Raw genomic sequence first — 20,639 nt, 5'->3', positions numbered from 1 at the left:
GTCAGTTACCCGCACTCCTGGAGCAGCCACCGGGTTAATCCCCTAAGCTGCTGTGGGCGGGGTCTCCTTCCTAGTGCAGAGTCCTGAGGGGAGTGGCAGGCATGGTAGGTGCGCTGCACCGCATTAGCGGCGCCCCTGCTGGGTAGCTGTGTGCCAGCAGCAGCCTTTTGGTCTGGCCCAGGCGGCTGTGCTTTGGCTGGGATTTTGGTCGGCTGCTGGGAGCGTGGCTGCTCCCTCTGGCACCGCTGCCGGTGCGCTCGTGCCTCCCATGCGCGGACCTCTCCTGTGCTTCTCTGGTGCCACTGCCGCCAGCACACACGGGACACACCCTGGTTGTTTGGTTGCCGCTGCGGTGGGCTCACATGAGCCGCTCCCAGTTTCCTCTGGCACCTCTCGTGCATGCGATCCGCTCCCGGTCCCGTCTGAGGCTGCCGCCCCCGGCGTGCACTACCTCGCTCCCACTACTGGGCCTGTGTGTCAGGGTCCACGCCAGTTGGAAGAACGACTGACAGGCTGCTTAGTGCCGTGAGGGTCTTCAGAGGTGCGCTGCCATCCCGCGGTTTAGGATGCCTAATGTTCCCCTGGATTCCCAGCTGCTGGCTAAGTGTGCCGGGACGACTTAGTGGAGCTATTGGGTCCCTGTCTCTTTAAGACTTGTAGAGAGCACTCACTTTTATTTTGTCTCAGGGGCACCAGTTTTGGGGTCCTGCTCACAGGTTTTTCTTTTCCTTTTCTCTAATATCCAGCATCCTGTGCACCTTGTGTCTGTGCTCTGGGTGCGGATTTCTGGAACTCTTTGTTTTGCAGTCCTGGGCTTTCAGTCCCTCCTCGTTTCGACTCCTTTGTTCCTGCTGGGTTCTTGGGTGGGGGAGCATTCAGGTTCCGCCTGGCCATGGCTTGTGTCTTACCCCCTTTGTGTGATGTTGAGTTCTCACAGATGTAGATGTATCCTGGCTGTTGTACTGCATCCACTGGTGTCTCTCTTAGGAATAGTTGTATTTATTGTGTTTTCATAAATGTATATGGAGATTTCCACTGAACTACTCACGCCGCCATCTTCCCATGATCCATCCCTTCACTTTTTATCTGTGTATGTCTTTGGTTTTAAATGAGTCTCTTGTAGACAGCATATAGATGGGTCTTGTTTTATGCATTGTGTAACTTTGTCATTTGATTGGTGCATTCAGTCTATGTACATTTTTTATTATTATCAATAGATATGTACTTATTCCCATTGCAGGCTTTAGATTTGTAGTTACCAAAGGTTCATGCGCATCTTCCTTACTATCTAACAGTCTAACTTAACTTTCTTATTACACTATGTCAAACAGTATAAATGTTCTTGTTTCTTTCTCCCTTTTTCTTCTTCCTCCTCCACTCTTTTTTTTAATTTTTTTTCTTTTGGTATCATTAATGTACAATTACATGAGCAACGTTATGGTTACTAGACTCCCTCCATTATCAAGTCCCCACCACATACTGCATTAGAGTCACTGTTTATCAGCCTAGTGCGATGCTATAGAATCAGTATTTGTGTTCTCTTTGTTGTACTGCCTTCCCCATGGCCACCCCCCACACATTATGTCTGCTGATAGTAATACCCTCTTTTTCCCCTTATCCCTCCCTTCCCAACCATTCTCCCCAGTCCCTTTCCCTTTGGTAACTGCTAGTCCATTCTTGGGTTCTGTGAGTCTGCTGCTGTTTTGTTACTTCAGTTTTTCTTTGTTCTTATACTCCACAGATGAGTAAAATCATTTGATACTTGTCTTCCTCCACTCTTTCTATGTAAGGTCTCATATTCTGTACTCTTTGTGTATCCCTTGGCTGACTTCTGGATAGTTGATTTAATTTTGCATTTGCTTAGTAATTAATTGGTCTGCTTCCTTTATTGTGGTTTTATTTTCTCTTGTGACAGCTATTTAGTTTTAGGAGCACTTCCATCTCTAGCAGTCCCTTTAAAATACACTGTAGAGATTATTTTGTGGAGGTAAATTCCCTCAACTTTTGCTTTTATGGAGATTGTTTATTCCCTACTTCAAATTTAAATGATAATCTTGCCAGATAAAGTATTCTTGGTTGCAGTCCTTCTGTTTCATTGCATTATATATATCATGTCACCTTTTTTTTTTGGCCTGTATGGTTTCTACTGAGAAATTTGCTGATATCCTGATGGACTTTACTTTGTATGTGATCTTTTTCTCTCTCTGGCTGCTTTTAATAATCTCTCCTTGTCTCTGATCTTTGCCATTTTAATTAGTATATGTCTTGGTGTTGTCTTCCTAGGTTCCCTTGTGTTGGGAGATCTTTGCACTTTCATGACCTGAGAGACTATCTCCTTCCCCATGTTGGGGAAGTTTTCAGCAATTAAAGACACTTTCTATCTTTTTTTCTCTCTCTTCTTCTGAGTCCCGATAAGGCGAATATTGTTACATTTGGATTGGTCACATAGTTCTCTTATTATTTTTTCCTTCCTAGAGATCCTTTTTTCTCTCTGTGCCTCAGCTTCTTTGTATTCCTGTTGTCTAACTTCTTTTTCATTTATCATCTCCTCTACCTCATCCAATCTGCTTTTAAATCCCTCCATTGTATATTTCACTTCAGATAGTGTATTTTTCAAAGTTTCTTTCTCTTTCTTGAAGTCCTCCCTGAGGTCTTGAATATTTTTCTGTAGCTCTGTGAACATGTTTATGATTTTTATTTTGCCATTTCATTTTTTTAATGATTCCTATAGAATAATAACTTTGTGTAGGTGGTGCCCTCTAGTGCCCAGAAGCACTACTCTCTGGAACTGCTGAACACCTGTAGAGATGGTGGGGGTTGTAGATGAGCAGAACTTACACCTGCCCAGAGGAAAGAGCTCTTTTCTGCCTGCCCAGCTGTAGTACCTTCCTCCACTGCCAGGTCCGGTGGGCCAAGAACACGGGGAGGAGCCTCTGTGCTATGCTCTTGCACCTTCCATACGCAGGGCTATCTCTGGCTCGCCTGGCACTACAGCGAGGCAGCAGGTGTGTGGGATTGGTTTCTGCTAGGAGTAAGGAACAGCAGGCTGCATATTGCAGTGGGGGGCCTTGGGGCTGTGGTGCAAGCCAGGGCCATGGAGTGTCTGAAGCTCCTCAGAGTTCCCAACCTGCAGGGCTGAGTGTGCTGGGACAATTTTTTTCAACTTCTCTTTCTCCTGACCAGCAAGCTCTGTGTAATCTTTGACCTTTTAGTGCCCCTCTTGCTTTTGGGAAGTCATTCAAAGTGCCTGCCTGTCTTTTGTCCCAAGGGGGCCAGTTGTGGGCACCTGTTCTCTACAAGTAGCTAGAATTTCAGTCTCTCTGAGTTTTCCACCTGTCTTTACTTTCCAACCCCACTAATCTCCAGAGCACCATGTAATGTGGGTTCTTGCTCCAGGAGCAGATTACTAGGGCTGGATGTTTAGCAGTCCTGGACTTCTCCTCCCTCCCTGCTCCGTTTCTCTTTCTCCTGCCTATGGGCTGGGTGGGGGGAGGATTTGTGTCCTGTTGGATTGCAGCTTTGCTACTTCATCCTTTTCTGTGAGGTCTTCTCTTTTCCCCAGATGTAGGCAATCTGTTCTTTAGTCTTCAGGTCACTCTTTGAGGATTAGTTGTATTTGCTATATATTTTTTTGTTATATGTCGTTTTGGGAGGAAGTTTCTGCCTCACTTCTCATGCTGCCATCTTTTTCTGGAGTCTATCAACTGTTTTTTTTTTCAGTACACATATTTTTATTGGTTTTTAAATAACCTCATTCTAAGTATTTACATGGCCTCTGATTTCCATGTTTCATAGTATGTGTATCAGTAACCTCCGTAGAAATGAATTTGCCCAGGCTTAAAAAAAGTTGCTATCCAGCCAGGGCTACCTTCTTCCCAGTTAGTACTCTCACCAGCCATAAATGTGTCTGCCTGGGGAATGGTGAACTCATCGTCCCAGGGCAGGTGTGTGCTGAGGCCATGCACCATCCCCAGAGGTCCGGTTCAGCTGGCACATCTGAGGCAGCCCTGACTTCTTTTTTTTTTTTTTTAATTTTTTATTAAGGCATGATTGATATACACTTTTATGAATGTTTCACATGAAAAAACAATGTGGTTACTACATTTATGCATATTATCAAGTCCCCACCCATACCCCAGTGCAGTCACTGTCCATCAGTATAGCAAGTTGCCAGAGATCCACTATGTCCCTTCTCTGTGCTATACTGTTCTCCCCGTGATCCCCCACACCATGTGTATTAAACATAATACCCCTCAATCCTCTTCTCCCTCCCTTCCCACCCACCCTCCCACACTCCTTCCTTTTGGTAACCACTAGTTCATTCTTGGAGTCTCTGAGTCTGCTGCCATTTTGTTCCTTCAGTTTTGCTTCATTGTTATACTCCACAAATGAGGGAAATCATTTGGCATTTGTCTTTCTCTGCCTGGCTTATTTCACTGAGCATAATGTCCTCCAGCTCCATCCATGTTGTTGCAAATGGTAGGATTTATTTCTTTCTTATGGCTGAATAGTATTCCATTATATATATGTACCACATCTTCTTTATCCATTCATCTACAGATGGACACTTAGGTTGCTTCCATATTTTGGCTATTGTAAAAAGTGCTGCAATGAACATAGGGGTGGATATGTCTTTTGGAATCTGAGAGCTTGTATTCTTTTGGTATATTCCAAGGAGTGGGATTCCGGGGTCAAATAATATTTCTATTTTTAGTTTTTTTGAGGAACCTCCATATTGCTTTCCACAATGGTTGAATTAGCTTACATTCCCACCAGCAGTGTAGGAGGGTTCCCCTTTCTCTGCATCCTCATCAACATTTGTTGTTTGTCTTTTGGATGGTGGTGATCCTTACTAGTGTAAGGTAATATCACATTGTGGTTTTAATATGCATTTCTCTGATGATTAGTGATGTGGAGCATCTTTTCATGTGTCTGTTGGCCATCTGAATTTCTTCTTTGGAGAACTGTCACTTCATATCCTCTGCCTATTTGTTTATCGGGTTATTTGCCTTTTGGGTGTTGAGGTGTGTAAATTCTTTATATATTTTGGATGCTAACCCCTTGTCGGATATGTCATTTACAAATATATTCTCCCATACTGTAGGATGCCTTTTTGTTTTGTAGGTGATGACCTTTGCTGTACAAAAACTTTTTAGTTTGATGTAGTCCCATGAGTTCATTTTTGCTTTTGTTTCCCTTTCTCGAGGAGATGGGTTCAAGAAGAAGTTGCTCATGCTGATATTCAAGAGATGTTTGCCTATGTTGTCTTCTAAGAGTTTTATGGTTTCCTGACTTACATTCAAGTCTTTAATCCATTTCGAGTTTAGGTTTGTGTATGGGGTTAAACAATAATTCAGTTTCATTCTCTTCCATGTAGCTGTCCTGTTTTGCCAACACTAGCTGTTGAAGAGGCTGTGAACAGGCTCCTTCATCATATATTAATTGACCATATATGGTTGGGTTTATATCAGGGCTTTCTAGTCTGTTCCATTGGTCTATGGGTGTGTTCTTGTGCCAGTACCAAATTGTCTTGATTACTGTGGATTTGTAGTAGAGCTTGAAGTTGGGGAGCGTAATTCCCCCTGCTTTACTCTTCCTTCTCAGGATTGTGTTGGCTATTCGAGGTCTTTTGTGGTTCCATATGAATTTTAGGATGATTTTCTCTGTTGAAGAATGCTGTTGGTATTTTGATAAGAATTGCATTGAATCTATAGATTGCTTTAGGCAGGATGGCATTTTGACAATATTAATTCTTCCTATCCATGAGCACGGTATTTGTTTCCATTTATTGGTATCTCCTTTAATTTCTCTCATGAGTGTCTTGTAGTTTTCAGAGTATAGGTCTTTCACTTACTTGGTTAGGTTTATTCCTGGATATTTTATTCTTTTTGATGCAATTGTGAATGGAATTGTTTTCCTGATTTCTCTCTCTGCTAGTTCATTGTTAGTGTATAGGAAATCCACGGATTTCTTTGTGTTAATTTTGTATCTTGCAACTTTGCTGAATTCAGATATTAGATCTAGTAGTTTTGTATTGGATTCTTTAGGGTTTTTTATGTACAATATCATGTCATCTGCAAACAGGGACAGTTTAACTTCTTCCTTGCCAATCTGGATGCCTTTTATTTCTTTGTGTTGTCTGATTGCCGTGGCTAGGACCTCCAGTACTATGTTGAATAGAAGTGTGGAGAGTGGGCATCCTTGTCTTGTTACCAATCTTAAAGGAAAAGCTTTCAGCTTCTCACTGTTAAGTATAATGTTGGCTGTGGGTTTGTCATATATGGCCTTTATTATGTTGTGGTACTTGCCCTCTGTACCCATTTTGTTGAGAGTTTTTATCATGAATGGATGTTGAATTTTGTCGAATGCTTTTTCAGCATCTATGGAGATGATCGTGTGGTTTTTGTCCTTTTTGTTGATGTGGTGGATGATGTTGATGGAATTTCGAATGTTGTACCATCCTTGCATCCCTTGCATAAATCCAACTTGATCATGATGGATGATCTTTTTGATGAATTTTTGAATTCAGTTTGCTAATATTTTGTTGAGTATTTTTGCATCTACATTCATCAGGGATATTGATCTCTAATTTTCTTTTTATGTGGTGTCTTTGTCTGGTTTTGGTATTAGATTAATGCTGTCCTAATAGAATGAGTTTGGAAGTATTCCCTCCTCTTCTATTTTTTGGAAAACTTTAAGGAGAATGATTATTAGGACTTCACTAAATGTTTGATAAAATTCAGCAGTGAAGCCATCTGGTCCATAAGTTTTGTTCTTAGGTAGGTTTTTGATTACCAGTTCAATTTTGTTTCTGGTAATTGGTCTGTTCAGATTTTCTGTTTCTTCCTTGGTCAGCCTTGTAAGGTTGCATTTTCTAGAAAGTTGTCCATTTCTTCTAGGTTATCCAGTTTGTTAGCATGTAATTTTTTATTGTATTCTCTAATAATTCTTTGTATTTCTGTGGTGTCTGTAGTGATTTTTCCTTTCTCATTTCTTATTCTGTTTATGTGTGTAGACTCTCTTTTTTTTTTTTTGAGAAGTCTGGCTAGGGGGTTATCTATTTTGTTTATTTTCTCGAAGAACCAGGTCTTGCTTTTGTTGATTCTTTCTATTGTTTTATTCTTCTCGATTTCATTTATTTCTGCTCTAGTCTTTATTATGTCCCTCCTTCTACTGACTTTTGGCCTCATTTGTTCTTTTTCTAGTTTCATTAGTTGTGAGTTTAGACTGCTTTTATGTGATTGTTGTTTTTTCTTGAGGTAGGCCTGTATTGCAATATACTTTCCTCTTAGCACAGCCTTGGCTGCATCCCACAGATTTTGAGGTGTTGAATTATTGTTGTCATTTGTCTCCATATATTGCTTGATCTCTGTTTTTATTTTGTCATTGATCCATTGATTATTTAGGAGCATGTTGTTAAGCCTCCATGTGTTTGTGGGATTTTTTCATTTTCTTTGTGTAATTTATTTCCAGTTTCATACCTTTGTGATCCAAGAAACTGGTTGGTACAATTTCAATCTTTTTGAATTTACTGAGGCTCTTTTTGTGGCCTAGTATATGATCTGTTCTTGAAAATGTTCCATATGCACTTGAGAAGAATGTGTGTTCTGTTGCTTTTGGGTGTAGAGTTCTGTAGATGTCTGTTAGGTCCAACTGTTCTATTGTGTTGTTCAGTGCCTCTGTGTCCTTTCTTATCTTCTGTCTGGTTGATCTGTCCTTCAGAGTGAGTGGAGTATTGAAGTCTCCTAGAATGAATGCATTGCATTCTATTTCCCCTTTAAATTCTGTTAGTATTTGTTTCACATATGTGGGTGCTCCTGTGTTGGGAGCATAGATATTTATAATGGTTATATCTTCTTGCTGGATTGACCCCTTTATCACTATGTAATTTCCTTCTTTGTCTCTTGTTACTTTCTGTGTTTTGAAGTCTATTTTGCCTGATACAAGTACTGCAACTCCTGCTTTTTTCTCTCTGTTAGTTGCATGAAATATCTTTTTCCATCCCTTCACTTTTAGTCTGTTTATGTCCTTGGCTTTAAAGTGTCTCTCTTGTAGGCAGCATATAGATGGGTCTTGTTTTTTTATCCATTCAGTGACTCTATGTCTTTTGATTGGTACATTCAGTCCATTTACATTTAGGGTGATTATCAGTAGATATGCACTTATTACCATTGCAGTCTTTAGATTCGTGCTTACCAAAGGTTCAAGGTTAATTTCCTTACAATGTAAGAGTCTAACTTAACTCACTTGAGAAGCTGTTACATACACAATCTAAACGTTCTTTTCTTTTTCTCCTTTTTCTTCCTCCTCCTTTCTTTATATATTAGGTATAATATTCTGTATTCTTTGTCTGTCCCTTTACTGACTTTGGGGATAGTTAATTTAGTTTTGCATTTGCTTAGTAATTAGCTGTTCTACTTTCTTTACTGTGGTTTTATTTCCTCTGGTGACAGCTATTAAACCTTAGGAACACTTCCGTCTATAGCAGTCCCTCTAAAATAGACTGTAGGGATGGTTTGTGAGAGCTAAATTCTCTCAGCTTTTGCTTATCTGTAAATTGTTTAATCCCTCCTTCACGTTTCAATGATAATCTTGCTGGATAAAGTAATCTTGGTTCCAAGCCCTTCTGCTTGATTGAATTACATACATCACGCCACTCCCTTCTGGCCTGTAAGGTTTCTGCTGAGAAGTCTGATGTTAGCCTAATGGGCTTTCCTTTGTATGTGATCTTTTTTCTTTCTCTGGCTGCTTTTAATAGTCTGTCCTTATCCTTGATCTTTGCCAACTTTATTACTATATGTCTTGGTGTTGTCTTCCTTGGGTCCATTTTGTTGGGAGATCTGTGGATCTCCATGACCTGAGAGACTATCTCCTTCCCCACACTGGGGAAGTTTTCAGCAACTACCTCCTCAAATACACTTTCTATCCCTTTCTCTTTCTCTTCTTCTTCTGGTATCTCTATAATATGAATATTGTTCCGTTTGGGTTGGTCACACATTTCTCTCAATATTCTTTCATTCTTAGAGATCCTTTTTTCTCTCTGTGCCTCAGCTTCTTTGTATTCCTCTTCTGTAGTTTCTATTTCATTTATCGTCTCCTCCACTGTATCCATCCTGCTTTTAATACCCTCCATCATGCTCTTCAGCAATTGGATCTCCAACCTTAATTCATTCCTGAGTTCTTGGATATCTTTCTGTACCTTCATTAGTATGTTGATGATTTTTATTTTGAATTCCCTTTCAGGAAGAGTCATAAGGTCCATGTCATTTAAATCTTTCTCCAGGCTTATATTAATTTTACTCTGGACCAGACTCCTTTGGTGTTTCATATTTGTATATGGTGCCCTCTAGTGTCCAGAATCTCTATTCTGGAGCTGCTCAGCCCCTGAAGCAATGCCAGGGGTCGCAGGGGAGCGGTATTGGTGCCTGGGGGGAGGAAAGAGCTGTTCCCTGCATCCCGGTTGCTTTGCCTGTCTCTGCTGCCTGAGCCAGTGGGCTGAGCACACAGGTATAAGCTTTTGTCCCAGAGCAGCCGGTTATGGATCCCTGCTTTCCACAAGCGGCTGGAATCTCAGTCTCTCCAGGAATTCTGCCTGTATTAGCTTTCCATCCCGATAATCGTGCGAGTATCATGAAAGCACCATGAAATGTAGGTTTGTGCTCCCAGTGCAGATCTCCGGAGCTAGGTATTCAGCAGTCCCAGGTCTTCCACTCTCTTCCTGCTCCGTTTCTCTTCCTCCCGCTGGTGAGCTGGGGTGGGGGAAGGGCTTGGGTCCCACCTGGCCACAGCTCTGGTACGTTACCCCGTTTGGCGAGGTCCGCTCTTTCCTCCAGGTGTGTGCAGTCTGGCGCCATCCTCTTTCCTGTTGCTCTCTCAGGATTAGTTGCGCCAGCTATATTTTCTAATTGTATCCAGCTTTAGGAGGAAACCTCTGTCTCTCCTCTCATGCCACCATCTTTAATCAGCAGCTATCAACTGTTTTTAAATGAAGATCAAATTATTATACATGTCCGTAATAGCCTTTTAAAGTGATTATTCAAAAAAAATTTTGGATTACTAAAGTGAAAAACAGAGAAACATAAAATGTCTCCCAGAAAATTAGATTATAAAAGCTCACATCTTCCAAGTAGAAAAACTCATCCTTTTAACATAATGAAAGTATTTTACAAGACTAGCTTCAATTTTTAAACTAGAGTATATTAAATTCTAAATATAAGTCTTAGATTTTTGTCATCTGGTCAGTACTATTTGACAAATGCTTATCTTTCAAGCAAGAAACAGATGCTCTTGGGTTTGTATTATTTTGCAAAGTATTCAATTCATTAATGGGATGAATAAAGGTCATATTTTGAGGCTGACACAAGCTTGTGTATTTTGATTATATTACTTTAAATTTTTCAATTTACCAAATAGAAGGTTAAGTATTTCAACATTTAAATAATTTTTGTTTTTTCTTTTCAGTGGCTCCACCCACAAGGTTAAGATATAGTGTATTATCTCATGATAGTATACAGATTTCATGGAAGGCTCCAAGAGGGAAATTTGGTGGATACAAACTTCTTGTAACTCCAACTGCAGGTAAAAATGATCAACTGTATTTTCTAGAGTATTAGCAACTTTTTATACATAAGTACCTAAAAATGTGTTGTACCGTTGTTTTAAAATCACTTGAAAAATGCTTTTTAATTTAATATTTATGCTTGAAATCTTAATCTCTAAGCTAGGAAATAATGTTCTGAATGTCAAAACAGTGACTATTGGACTCAAAATAATTCTCTTTAGAGAATGTATCCAGACTATCAAAAATACCTCTGTTTCATATAAGGTGAATAGTTTTCTCCTATTGATACCTAAAAAATATGGTACATCTGTTGGCCAGCAGTTGTAACCAGCCAAGGAAATTATGATTAACTACCTTGAATAATATTCAGCAGTTATAGATGAAAATTATAAGAGCTAAGTAAATATTGTAAGAAATAAATGACAAAGCATGAAAAATATAAATTAAAATTATTGATCATGAAGATAACGCTTGTTATGTAAAATATTTTTTAAATTAAATTTTGGTTGAATTGTATTCCTTCTCATATTTTATGTTTCAATTATAAAAATAAAATCAACTGTAACAAAACAGAGCATGTTGAAGAATTGCCTTGCTCATGGGGGTCATGGAGACAGATGCATTTGAACTAAATTGCCTGAGTTTAAAACCAGGTTCTGTGATTTATACGTTATGTTACTTAGGCAAGTTATTTAGTCTTTGAGTGCTCTGATTCTTCTGTAAAGTGTACAAACAATATTAGTACTCATCTTATGGGGTTGCTGTGAGACTTGGAACTGAAAATAGTCTGGGAATCCACAGCATCAGCATCAACATGAGAACAAGGGCAGATATTGGGCCTCACCCATCACCTACTGAATCTGCACCTGAATTTTGAAAGATGTCCAGACGATTCCTATGCATACTACATTTGGGAAGCACTGGCTGTGAGGACAAAGTGAATCAATAAATGTGAAGTATTTACAACAGTAAGATAGGAAGTGCTCAAGAACTCTTACCCATGAATGTTATAAAAATGCTCTTTAGTGTATCTCTTAGATCTCATTTGTTCATGTGCGATGCATTTTCACATAGTACATAATAAATACTTAACAATAGCATATGTGTATAATACATATTTATGTCAGTATTATAATTTTTTTCTCTTTATTGGTAATAAAAATAGCTATAAGGACTCCTTTCTGTTAGAGATCTTTCCCCAGTTCATGTAATGAGGCAGACAGATGCTCTGTTGTTCATAAATGTGGGCATCTTACTAGTTGTGGATTTAAAATCTCAAACAAAACAGATGAGACCCCTGGCTTCTTGCTTGGGTACTAAGGAGGAACCTTCTTTTATTATCAAATACATAAGTTTCTTAGAATGACATCTGGTTCAGTGGTACCAGATGCCAACTCTTCCCCTGTTGTCCTACAGAAGTGACTCATTTGTGGAAAGCAATATTGTATTCTCAAGTCTTCATTTTGGAGTATGGCTCAATTTTGAAATAACTTTGACTTTTTAAAATACAGTTTGTTTTCTAAAATAAGCCATCATGGGAAATTCAAGTTTAAGAGATTCTTGAACATCATTATGACTCAAATGATCAAAATACAAGTTAGCAATCCATGGCACCTCTGAGAGTTCACCATATCTGATCTTGAAAGTTTTTTTTCTCTGCAGGTAATCAGTATTTTAATTTTTCTTGGTTAATTGCTGATAATAGCAAACTGTCAAATACCCTAACCAGTGTCATTGAGGAACCACAGAATCTTAGATGTGAGTTGAGAGGCCTCTGAATCTAATATCAGTCTGATCCTTCAATCCCCTTTCTACAGCACACCTAAAAAATAGACCTCAAGTTCTTGCTCAAACACCTCCAGTGACAAAAGAAAAATTGAGGATAAAGGCAAATTATTTTTTCATGAAGTACTAGGTTTAGTTTCCCCAGTAACTGAATGTCCTTACTACAGTGGCCTAAGCCAATAAGATAGTCTTAACACTCTGGTATCTACTTGATAAAACATTAAATTAATAGAGTAAATAAAAAGAGTAATAAGTGCATCTAAACACAAAATGTTTGTAGACATTTTAGCACTTCGAGACATGTTCCAAGTCTTTCTCAAAGAGTGTGCTGTTGTACTCTGCAGGATGCTAATAGCTATTACACAACCAAATGGTTTAATGGTCAAAAAAATTTGAGAAGTGCTGTTTTAAACAGAGCTTAAAGCTTTTTTAATTGCATGATTGTCAAAGCCTTTAATAAAATAGTACACCCTATGACTTTCAAAGAGATACTCTAGCATACAGAGTTTTTTAAGGAATAAGATTTAAATGATAGACATTTATGAAACCAGATATAACATCTTGGACACAATGCATTGAAATAAACGGGTTTTGGCAAGATGAAGGCCTAGTTCTGCCTTCTAGTAGCAGGCAGCATGGATGATAGCAGCATCAAATTTCAGACTTAATGTCATTAATTGTATTAGAATATGAGTGAAATATATTGTACTCTGTTTGGTTTAATTCAGCAAATTTCAGCCCCTTTTTGCTGTTACTGCTGGAGGGGCAGATGTTTTAGATTAATTTCCCCTTACTCAGACATAATAATCACTGCCAGAAATTAGAGAAGAAAGGTATATTTGGAATTTTGCATAAAAGTTGAGTAATCAACAGCATTTTCCAGAAAGCCTTAGATGTCAATCTAATTTTATGGAGAGATAATAGGGGTTTGAAATCTTTACATGAACCAAACTAACTTTTAAGTAACCAAGCAATGATTGGTTCCTTCAACATCCTGAGCCAGTTATGCTCAGGTTTAAGATAATTAGATTGCTAATGCTTCAAGGATGTCTTGATCCATTTTAGAGAGGCCATAGGAAAAATTCCACTGTAGATAATTACATTCAGTTTGCCCACATCTTTCCCTTTACTTCTAAGTAGAATTCTTTCCTTGAAGAATATATCTGATGTTGAAGGCTTACTGTCTTTTAATCCTGTAGTATGGCTTTCCCTCGTATATAAAAGCAATAGTATGTTATGAGGAAAGATTTTTGTGAATGTGTTTTTACTTAATTTAAACTTCTTAAGTTTTCTAATGCAAAGGGTACAGCTGAAAATATGAATGAATGTCTATTATAAATGAAAAATATATTAAAATAGTGTTATGCACATAGCTACTATCATACATAAACATCTTTATCTTTTCAAATCTTCATTGTTATTTAATAAAATTTCTTAATGTACAAAGTTAACCTATTTCTTAGAACCGGTTTGTCTTTCTGTTTTGTTATAGGTGGAAAAACCAATCAATTGAATCTCCAGAACACTGCAACTAAAGCAATTATTCAAGGCCTTATGCCAGACCAGAATTACACAGTTCAAATCATTGCATACAACAAAGACAAAGAAAGCAAGCCCGCCCAAGGTCAATTCAGAAGTACGTATTTACAGGCTTTAACGTGCTGCCAAGGGACTCGATCCCAGCTCTGAGTTTTGAGTCTATGGTACATAGGTTTAAATCCTAGATTATTTAGCTCTTAAAAGACATTTAGTAGAATCTTCCATGAGTTCCTTGTATCACTTATCTTCTGCCCCTCTTTTCACCTATTTCACCACACTCTTATTTATACTTTAAGTTTTAGTGTTCAAAAGGCTTTCCCTGACCCTGTCCCCTGAACCCTTCCCAGGCACCTTATCTACCCATTGTGTAACTGGTGTTCAATCAAAACCCACCTACTGACTGAATGGATGACGTCTGCACTTCCTCTGTAGTTTCCTGAGGAAGTGCCGACTCAGCCTCTGCATAACCTATACAGTGAGTAATGTAGCTCTGCCAATAATCAATCAGTTGACACTTATTGTTGGCCTACTATGTGCCAGGCCCCATGACAGACATATTTGTGAACACATACAGCATGGTAAATATTAGAGGGAGAGAGCTACATTCAGAACTCTGTGAAGGGAGGTGCTCTCTCTGTCCCAATAATAGGCTAAGAAAAGAATGGGTGGGAGATGGCTTCATATTTGAGCCAGTTCTCAAGTAGTAGATTGGGCAGACGGACGGAGCTGGGACATGTAGAGACATTTAAAGCAGGGGAGGGGGAGAAAGCTCTGAGGGAGCCCAGTCCGTATCTGCTCCATTCCATTAGAAAGCTTTTCCTTATATCAAATTTAAAAGTTGTTAACACAGGTCCTGATTTATCTGCCTTTCAGGAAATGTTCATTCATTCATTCATTATTTTTTTTCATTTAACAAATAATATTTTATGGCTCCTAATGGTCAGACCCTATTCTAGACACTGGAAACATGACAAATGCCTGCTCCTACGGATCTTATATTCTAGTGACCTGGAGAGGTGACCCTTCAGATGTGGGGGGCAAAGTTTTGTGTATTGTGAATGCAAACGGAAGAGGCCTGTCCTGGTTAACTTTCTGTGTTGCTTTATTGTTAAGATATACTCTTTTTTAAAAAATCCAGCCTATTATTAGTATAATACTCAAAACATTTAGAAGGAAATGCTGTTGTTTTAAGCTTGCTTAGCTCTGCTGAAATAATCTTAGTGAGACAGTCTAACTGGTTAGTTGGGTAAATTACATGTAGGTTTATAATTTTTTAGCTCTGCTGTTTTTACTGGAAGGATAAAGGGATTAGTTCCTCCCAAATAGCAGTTTGTAAGAATGAAATGAAAATAACTTTGGATAGTTTCTTCTTCCATTTTGCATTTAAGTTACGTTTTTGCCCCCTGTGAGCTGGAGCTAAAGCTTGGTCTCCTCCCTGGAAAACTCGCACGGTTGGATCCAGGAAAATGGTGATCCAGACAAATCTTGAGCATATAGGTTTGCAATTAGTGTAGCCACTTGAATTCCTCATAAGGCCATCTTCTGATACACAGGGAAGCGATTTGAGGCCATGGCCTGTGTGTGGGTGGGGTTGAAGATGTAGACATGGAAATTATCCACAGAAGGGTGAGAGTTGAAATTGTGGGTGATGAAATCATAGGTGGTGTGTACAGAGGTACAAGCCAAGTTTGATATATGATCACATTTCAAGACTGGAAGCAGAAAAAGAATCCAAGAAAATGAGATTGTAAAGGAGGGGTCAGAGGAGTATAAGCAAACCCCACACAAGGCTTTTATAAAAACTGAGAAAGAATTTAAAGAAGCGGGCATTCTAACGTGGCCAAGGCTTATAAAAAAATCAGAGAATGAGGTCTACAAATGGATTTAGATAATTAGGTCAGTGGGAAAAGTAGTATCAAGGCATCTTATATTTATTATTGTGATTTTTAATCTTGGAATTTTATCGCTTGGTAGAAGAAAGCCAAGGAAGGTTTCTAAGGAAAGAAATCATAGAACTAGAGCAGTACAACTTGGCAGATGGCACGTCTCAGACCCTTTTAGCAAAGGGATGGAAGCTAGTAGAAAGAAGAGGAGGAGGAGGAGGAGGAGATGATAAAGGCAGAATTAATGGCATAAGAAGGCAGAAAGGACGAGTCAGAGGAAATCATTGCTTCCCCTACTTCGCCCGCCCTCTGATAATTTTACTGATTGCTGTGAAGTGAATGCAACAGCTAAGTGAGCTTTCTTGGCAATAGGATCACTTCTGCCTTTTCACGGGGTATTTTATTTGTGCAGAAACCGTTGCCATTTGGCAGTGGTCTCGACTGACTCAAACAACTTAAGGTGCCAAGCAATAGCAGGGATGTTGCCATAGAATTTTAAGCAGTGGGAAGTGAAACTAATGGAATAGATTGGTATGAATGTATTAAGGACCAAAGGGCATTCTGGATCCCTGAATATTTCATAATGAAAGTGACAAAGAAATACTACTATTTATTAGTAGGGAAACTTCTTTTTTACTTTGAAAGGAAATTATTACAGAGCTCTTCACTTTCTATTGCAGGGAGACCAAGTCCAAAAGAGAGTATTCCTGGCTAAGATCTTTCTAGAGCAGGGGCCAGCTCATAGTCCTTGTCCCTAGACCTGAAGATAAAGTTCGAATCCTGTGCCAACACTTCATGGTTTATGTTTTAGTTACTTAGTTTCCTTGCCCCTCACCCCCTCATGTATGAATGGAGATAATTCTACTGATTTTATAGCAGTTATGAAGGATTAAATTTATTTATTTACATCTGCCCATGTGAGCACTTGACCAAAGTAAATTTTTACATGTTTTGTTACTTTGCAATGACAAGGCTAAAAAAAGTAGCCATTCCAGTCTTTAAAATGAGATACTACCATGGAGCTAATTTCTACTTAATACTCTCCATGCTTATGAAGGTTTTAGTAAAACTCACTGGATATTTTCTCTTACCATGCTTACCATAACATGTTGCTGTTGTTCGGCTTTTCTTCCAGTTAAAGATTTGGAAAAAAGAAAGGAACCAAAACCCAGAGTCAAGATTGTGGACAAAGGAAATGGGAATAAACCATCTCCACCAGAAGGTCAGACTTTTTGTTTTGTTTTGTTTTGTTTTGTTTTAATCTGCTTATTTTGGGGGTAGAGTTGTTTTCATAACACAGGCAAAACACACACACACTTGGCTGTTGGCCCCATCAAAAGAGCATGGATCAAAGATAAAAATCTCCCTCGGCCCCACTTCACTCCTTTTTTTCCTTACACGTAAGAGCTGTCCACCCTCCCTCCTCCTTATTCTCTCATCTTCAACACATCCCCCAATTCCAGTGAGTTTATTTTCAATTGAAATACTGACAGAATCTGTTCATTTCTTTCCATGTCTGTGGCCAGTACTCAGCTAAAGTCGCACTTCTTTCTTGGTATTCAGTATTATTTACCAAAATCTCAATTTGTTCTTTACCCAGAAGTTAGAACAATCTTTTCAAAACAAATCTGACCCTATGCTCTCCTACACATACCTTGAAACCCCTTCAACAGCTTCCCACCGCTCTTAGGAGAGAGGCCAGAATCCTCAATGAGACCAAGGCCCTTCATAGTATCATCACCTATTGACCTTCCTCTCCTTTGTCATCTAATAATCATTAGATTATTAGATGTCATCTAATAATTACAACTATGACAAGTGCTGCCAAGGAGTTAGTTGTATGAGGGCCTATAATAGAATGGCTAGGGAAGGTTTCTGAGAAAGTAGTAATTGAACTGAGCTTTGAAGGAAAAAAAGGAGCTATCTAAGCAGAGTGGTGATGGAGAAGCATTTCATGCAGAGAGGAGAGCAGGTGCTCTGACTGTGTGGAAGAGTCCATGGTCTTTAAAGGATCTAAAAGAAGGCCAGTGGGACTAGAAAGCAGTGAGCTGTCAATACATATTATGTTATTTCTAAACATGGTGATTTTAAAAAAGATATTTATTTGTTATTAGTATCTAACAATTGCATTGTGGTAGGATTTTTTGTTGTTGTTTAATTTGAAACTTGTTTAAATGGAGTCAATGAGAAACATTTTAGTCTCTCCCTCTGAAGTATGATTTGTCCTGTTCTCTCTGTAAATCTGACAATTTTGCTTTAAACTTGAGGCTGGGTACAATGTAAAGTAAGAGTTGTTGTATTTTCCTGGTGAATTTTTACTTTGTAATGATTCTCTTTATTTTTAGTAAGTCAATATTTGACTCAGAGACTATTTTAATTTTAATGTAGCAATACCAGCTTAATTTTATTTACAGTCACATAATATATTGATTCTTTATCCTTAAATTCTCACCCTGTTTGTGTCCACAGGTTCAAAGTTACTAATCTTTTAAAGAGAATTTTGGTTGGATTTTTAAAATTATCTCTTACAATCTCTGTATTTTAATTGGTGACTTTCGTCCACTGAGATTCATTGAAATTTATAATAGGTTGGAATTTGCCATTTATTTTGTGCTTTCTACTGTTCTACATTTTCCCTATGCTCCTCCTTCCACCTCATTCACCTTATTTATTTAGAATTGATTGCATTTAAAACAATACATTTTCCTCCTCTACTCAACTAGAATGTATTCATTCCTTTTGCATTTTTTGTGTGATTATTGTTAAAATTTTAACATGCATATAGAACCAAAGTCTAAAACTATATCAGTATCTTACCATTTCCCAACCAATATAAAATTTTATAATACTTTATCTTTGGTAATCTACCACCTTTATTTTATATAGCTCATGACAAATACCTTAATTTTACCTTATCTTTTTTGCATCCTGAAGGTCATATTTATAAATTATTATTTTTACAGTTATTTGTCCAAATTCTCCCATGTTTATAAATTTGCTCATCATTCCTTCTTGTATCTCAGGCCTTCTCTATATGTTTGATCTCCTTTAGGGAAAATCTATGGCAGTAAACTCAATATTTTTCATATGAAAAATCTTTGTCCCACTCTCAGTGTTGAAAGATTAGCTGGGTATCAGGTTGAGAGTTGTCTCTAATAATTTAAAAGATATTTCACTATATTCTGGCTCCTGTTTTTGACAAGTCTGTTGTCAGGCAAAATGTTATTCTTTTTCACTATAATTTCTCTTTTCTCTCCAAATGCTTTTTGGGCTTTCTGTCCTTTGTCTTTGGTGTCCTATTGTGTCAATACAATGAGTCTAGTTATAGATTTCTTTGTGCTCCCAGAATCAAGATTTGTATCTTTTGCCAATTCTGGATAATTCTCAACCTTTAGCTCTTCAAATACACTTTTTCTCAATTACCTATTGCTGTATCTTTCCTTGCTTTCTCTGTATTCAAATTAGATTCTCCACAGTTAATTTCTTTCAATGATTGATGACTTATGTCTCTTAATTTTCGTATTGTCTTCCTGTTTTGTTTATTGACATGCTGGGTAATTTCCTTTGTCTTTCTACTTATACAGTAATTATCTCTTTTCCTCTTCTAATCTGCTTTCTATTCTTTATATTTCAGTGAGCAAATCTTTTATTTCTAGAATTACATTTGCTTCTTTTAACAATTTGCTAGGAATTTTACTTTGAAATTTTTATTTTAATATTTAAAAAAAATAAATATTTCTGTCATGTTTATTTTATATTCTGAACTGAATAATATTATGAGCTAAAGTACTTCAGGGTTAATTCTTTTATTTTTTGTACTGGTTTTTGTTCCTGGCACTTGTTTTCTTGTTCGATATGTCACTTTGGTTTGCAAGCTCATTTGTGGGAATTCTTCATAGCTTGGTTTAGTAGGAGTGTGCTCCTTCAGAGAGGTGCTCTTTGGTTTCTCCAATTGGAAATATTTTATGTTAATTTCTTGTCTTGGATACTCAACAATTTGTCCATGGTTACAAATTCAGAGACAGTTTTCTCTCCCACATAAAGTTCAGGCAAATACAAACATTTACTTTGTCATCTCCCTTGCTGGAAAGCAGGTATTTCCCTAGTCCATCATTTTACTAAGGTTGTAGCCTTTGGTGAGTGCCTCCTTTACATGAGAAGTATCACCTCCTACTTCCCATGCTGAATGCATCCAAGGTCTTGTCTCCTATTTTTGTATGACCATTAAAATTTAACTTCTTGACTTGTAAACATGTAAAGTCTACCAGATGTATATTTCCCTTTGCAATATGTAAGTACTTTGTGAGAAGATGTTTTGAGACTATGTACTTTTTTCTCATTAAAATTTTACCCACTTTTTTTTTAACATCCATTGATGATTGTTGCTTGAGTCCTACTATCACATTTCTCAAATGGTAATTTTCCTAACTCTATTATTCATTCTGTATTTCTTAGGTGGCATTCTAGTGTAAGGGAGATCTGTCCCTTGTCCCACATATATTTGTTTATATCAGTATGGACTCATGGAATCTTATTTTATGTGCTGGACTGTAATCTCTTCCTCTCATTAATGCAGTGATCAGGACCTGGGCTAGAGTAAAACCTTCAGGGAAAAAAAGTGACTTTCTCTTTTAGGCGAGTGCTCCCATGAGGTGTGTGCAGGGGCAGTGTCTGAGCGGGAATACTGTCTTAGGAAGTAAGTTGTAAAGATGGTGGCAATCCAGGCCAGAGTTAGGGCTTCCAGGAGGCTGAGGAGGAGTGTTAATGTGGCTCACTGGCGACAAGAGGCCTTCCCCACGTAAGCCTTGGTCATCGCTTCCATAGCCTTCTTCCAAGATGCGGTTGTCTCATGATTCCCCTTGAACTGTGCT

The 20,639-nt window shown here is 38.2% G+C and overlaps 1 protein-coding gene across 4 annotated transcripts in view; it reads left to right on the top strand.

The window, feature by feature from the left end:
* Positions 1–20,639, top strand: part of COL14A1 (collagen type XIV alpha 1 chain) — a 239,414-nt gene that overhangs the window by 53,992 nt on the left and 164,783 nt on the right. For all 4 annotated transcript variants that reach the window (XM_036876369.2, XM_036876368.2, XM_036876370.2 and 1 more), the window contains exons 3-5: positions 10,462–10,578; positions 13,839–13,982; positions 16,904–16,990. In XM_036876369.2, coding sequence (XP_036732264.2) covers positions 10,462–10,578; positions 13,839–13,982; positions 16,904–16,990 — 348 coding nt within the window. The remainder of the gene's footprint in view (positions 1–10,461; positions 10,579–13,838; positions 13,983–16,903; positions 16,991–20,639) is intronic.

Source organism: Manis pentadactyla, chromosome 3 (genome assembly GCF_030020395.1).
Source record: "Manis pentadactyla isolate mManPen7 chromosome 3, mManPen7.hap1, whole genome shotgun sequence".
Taxonomy (NCBI): Eukaryota; Metazoa; Chordata; class Mammalia; order Pholidota; family Manidae; genus Manis; species Manis pentadactyla.
The sequence above is the reverse complement of the archived record's forward strand: the minus strand, read 5'-3'. Positions and strand labels throughout refer to the sequence as shown.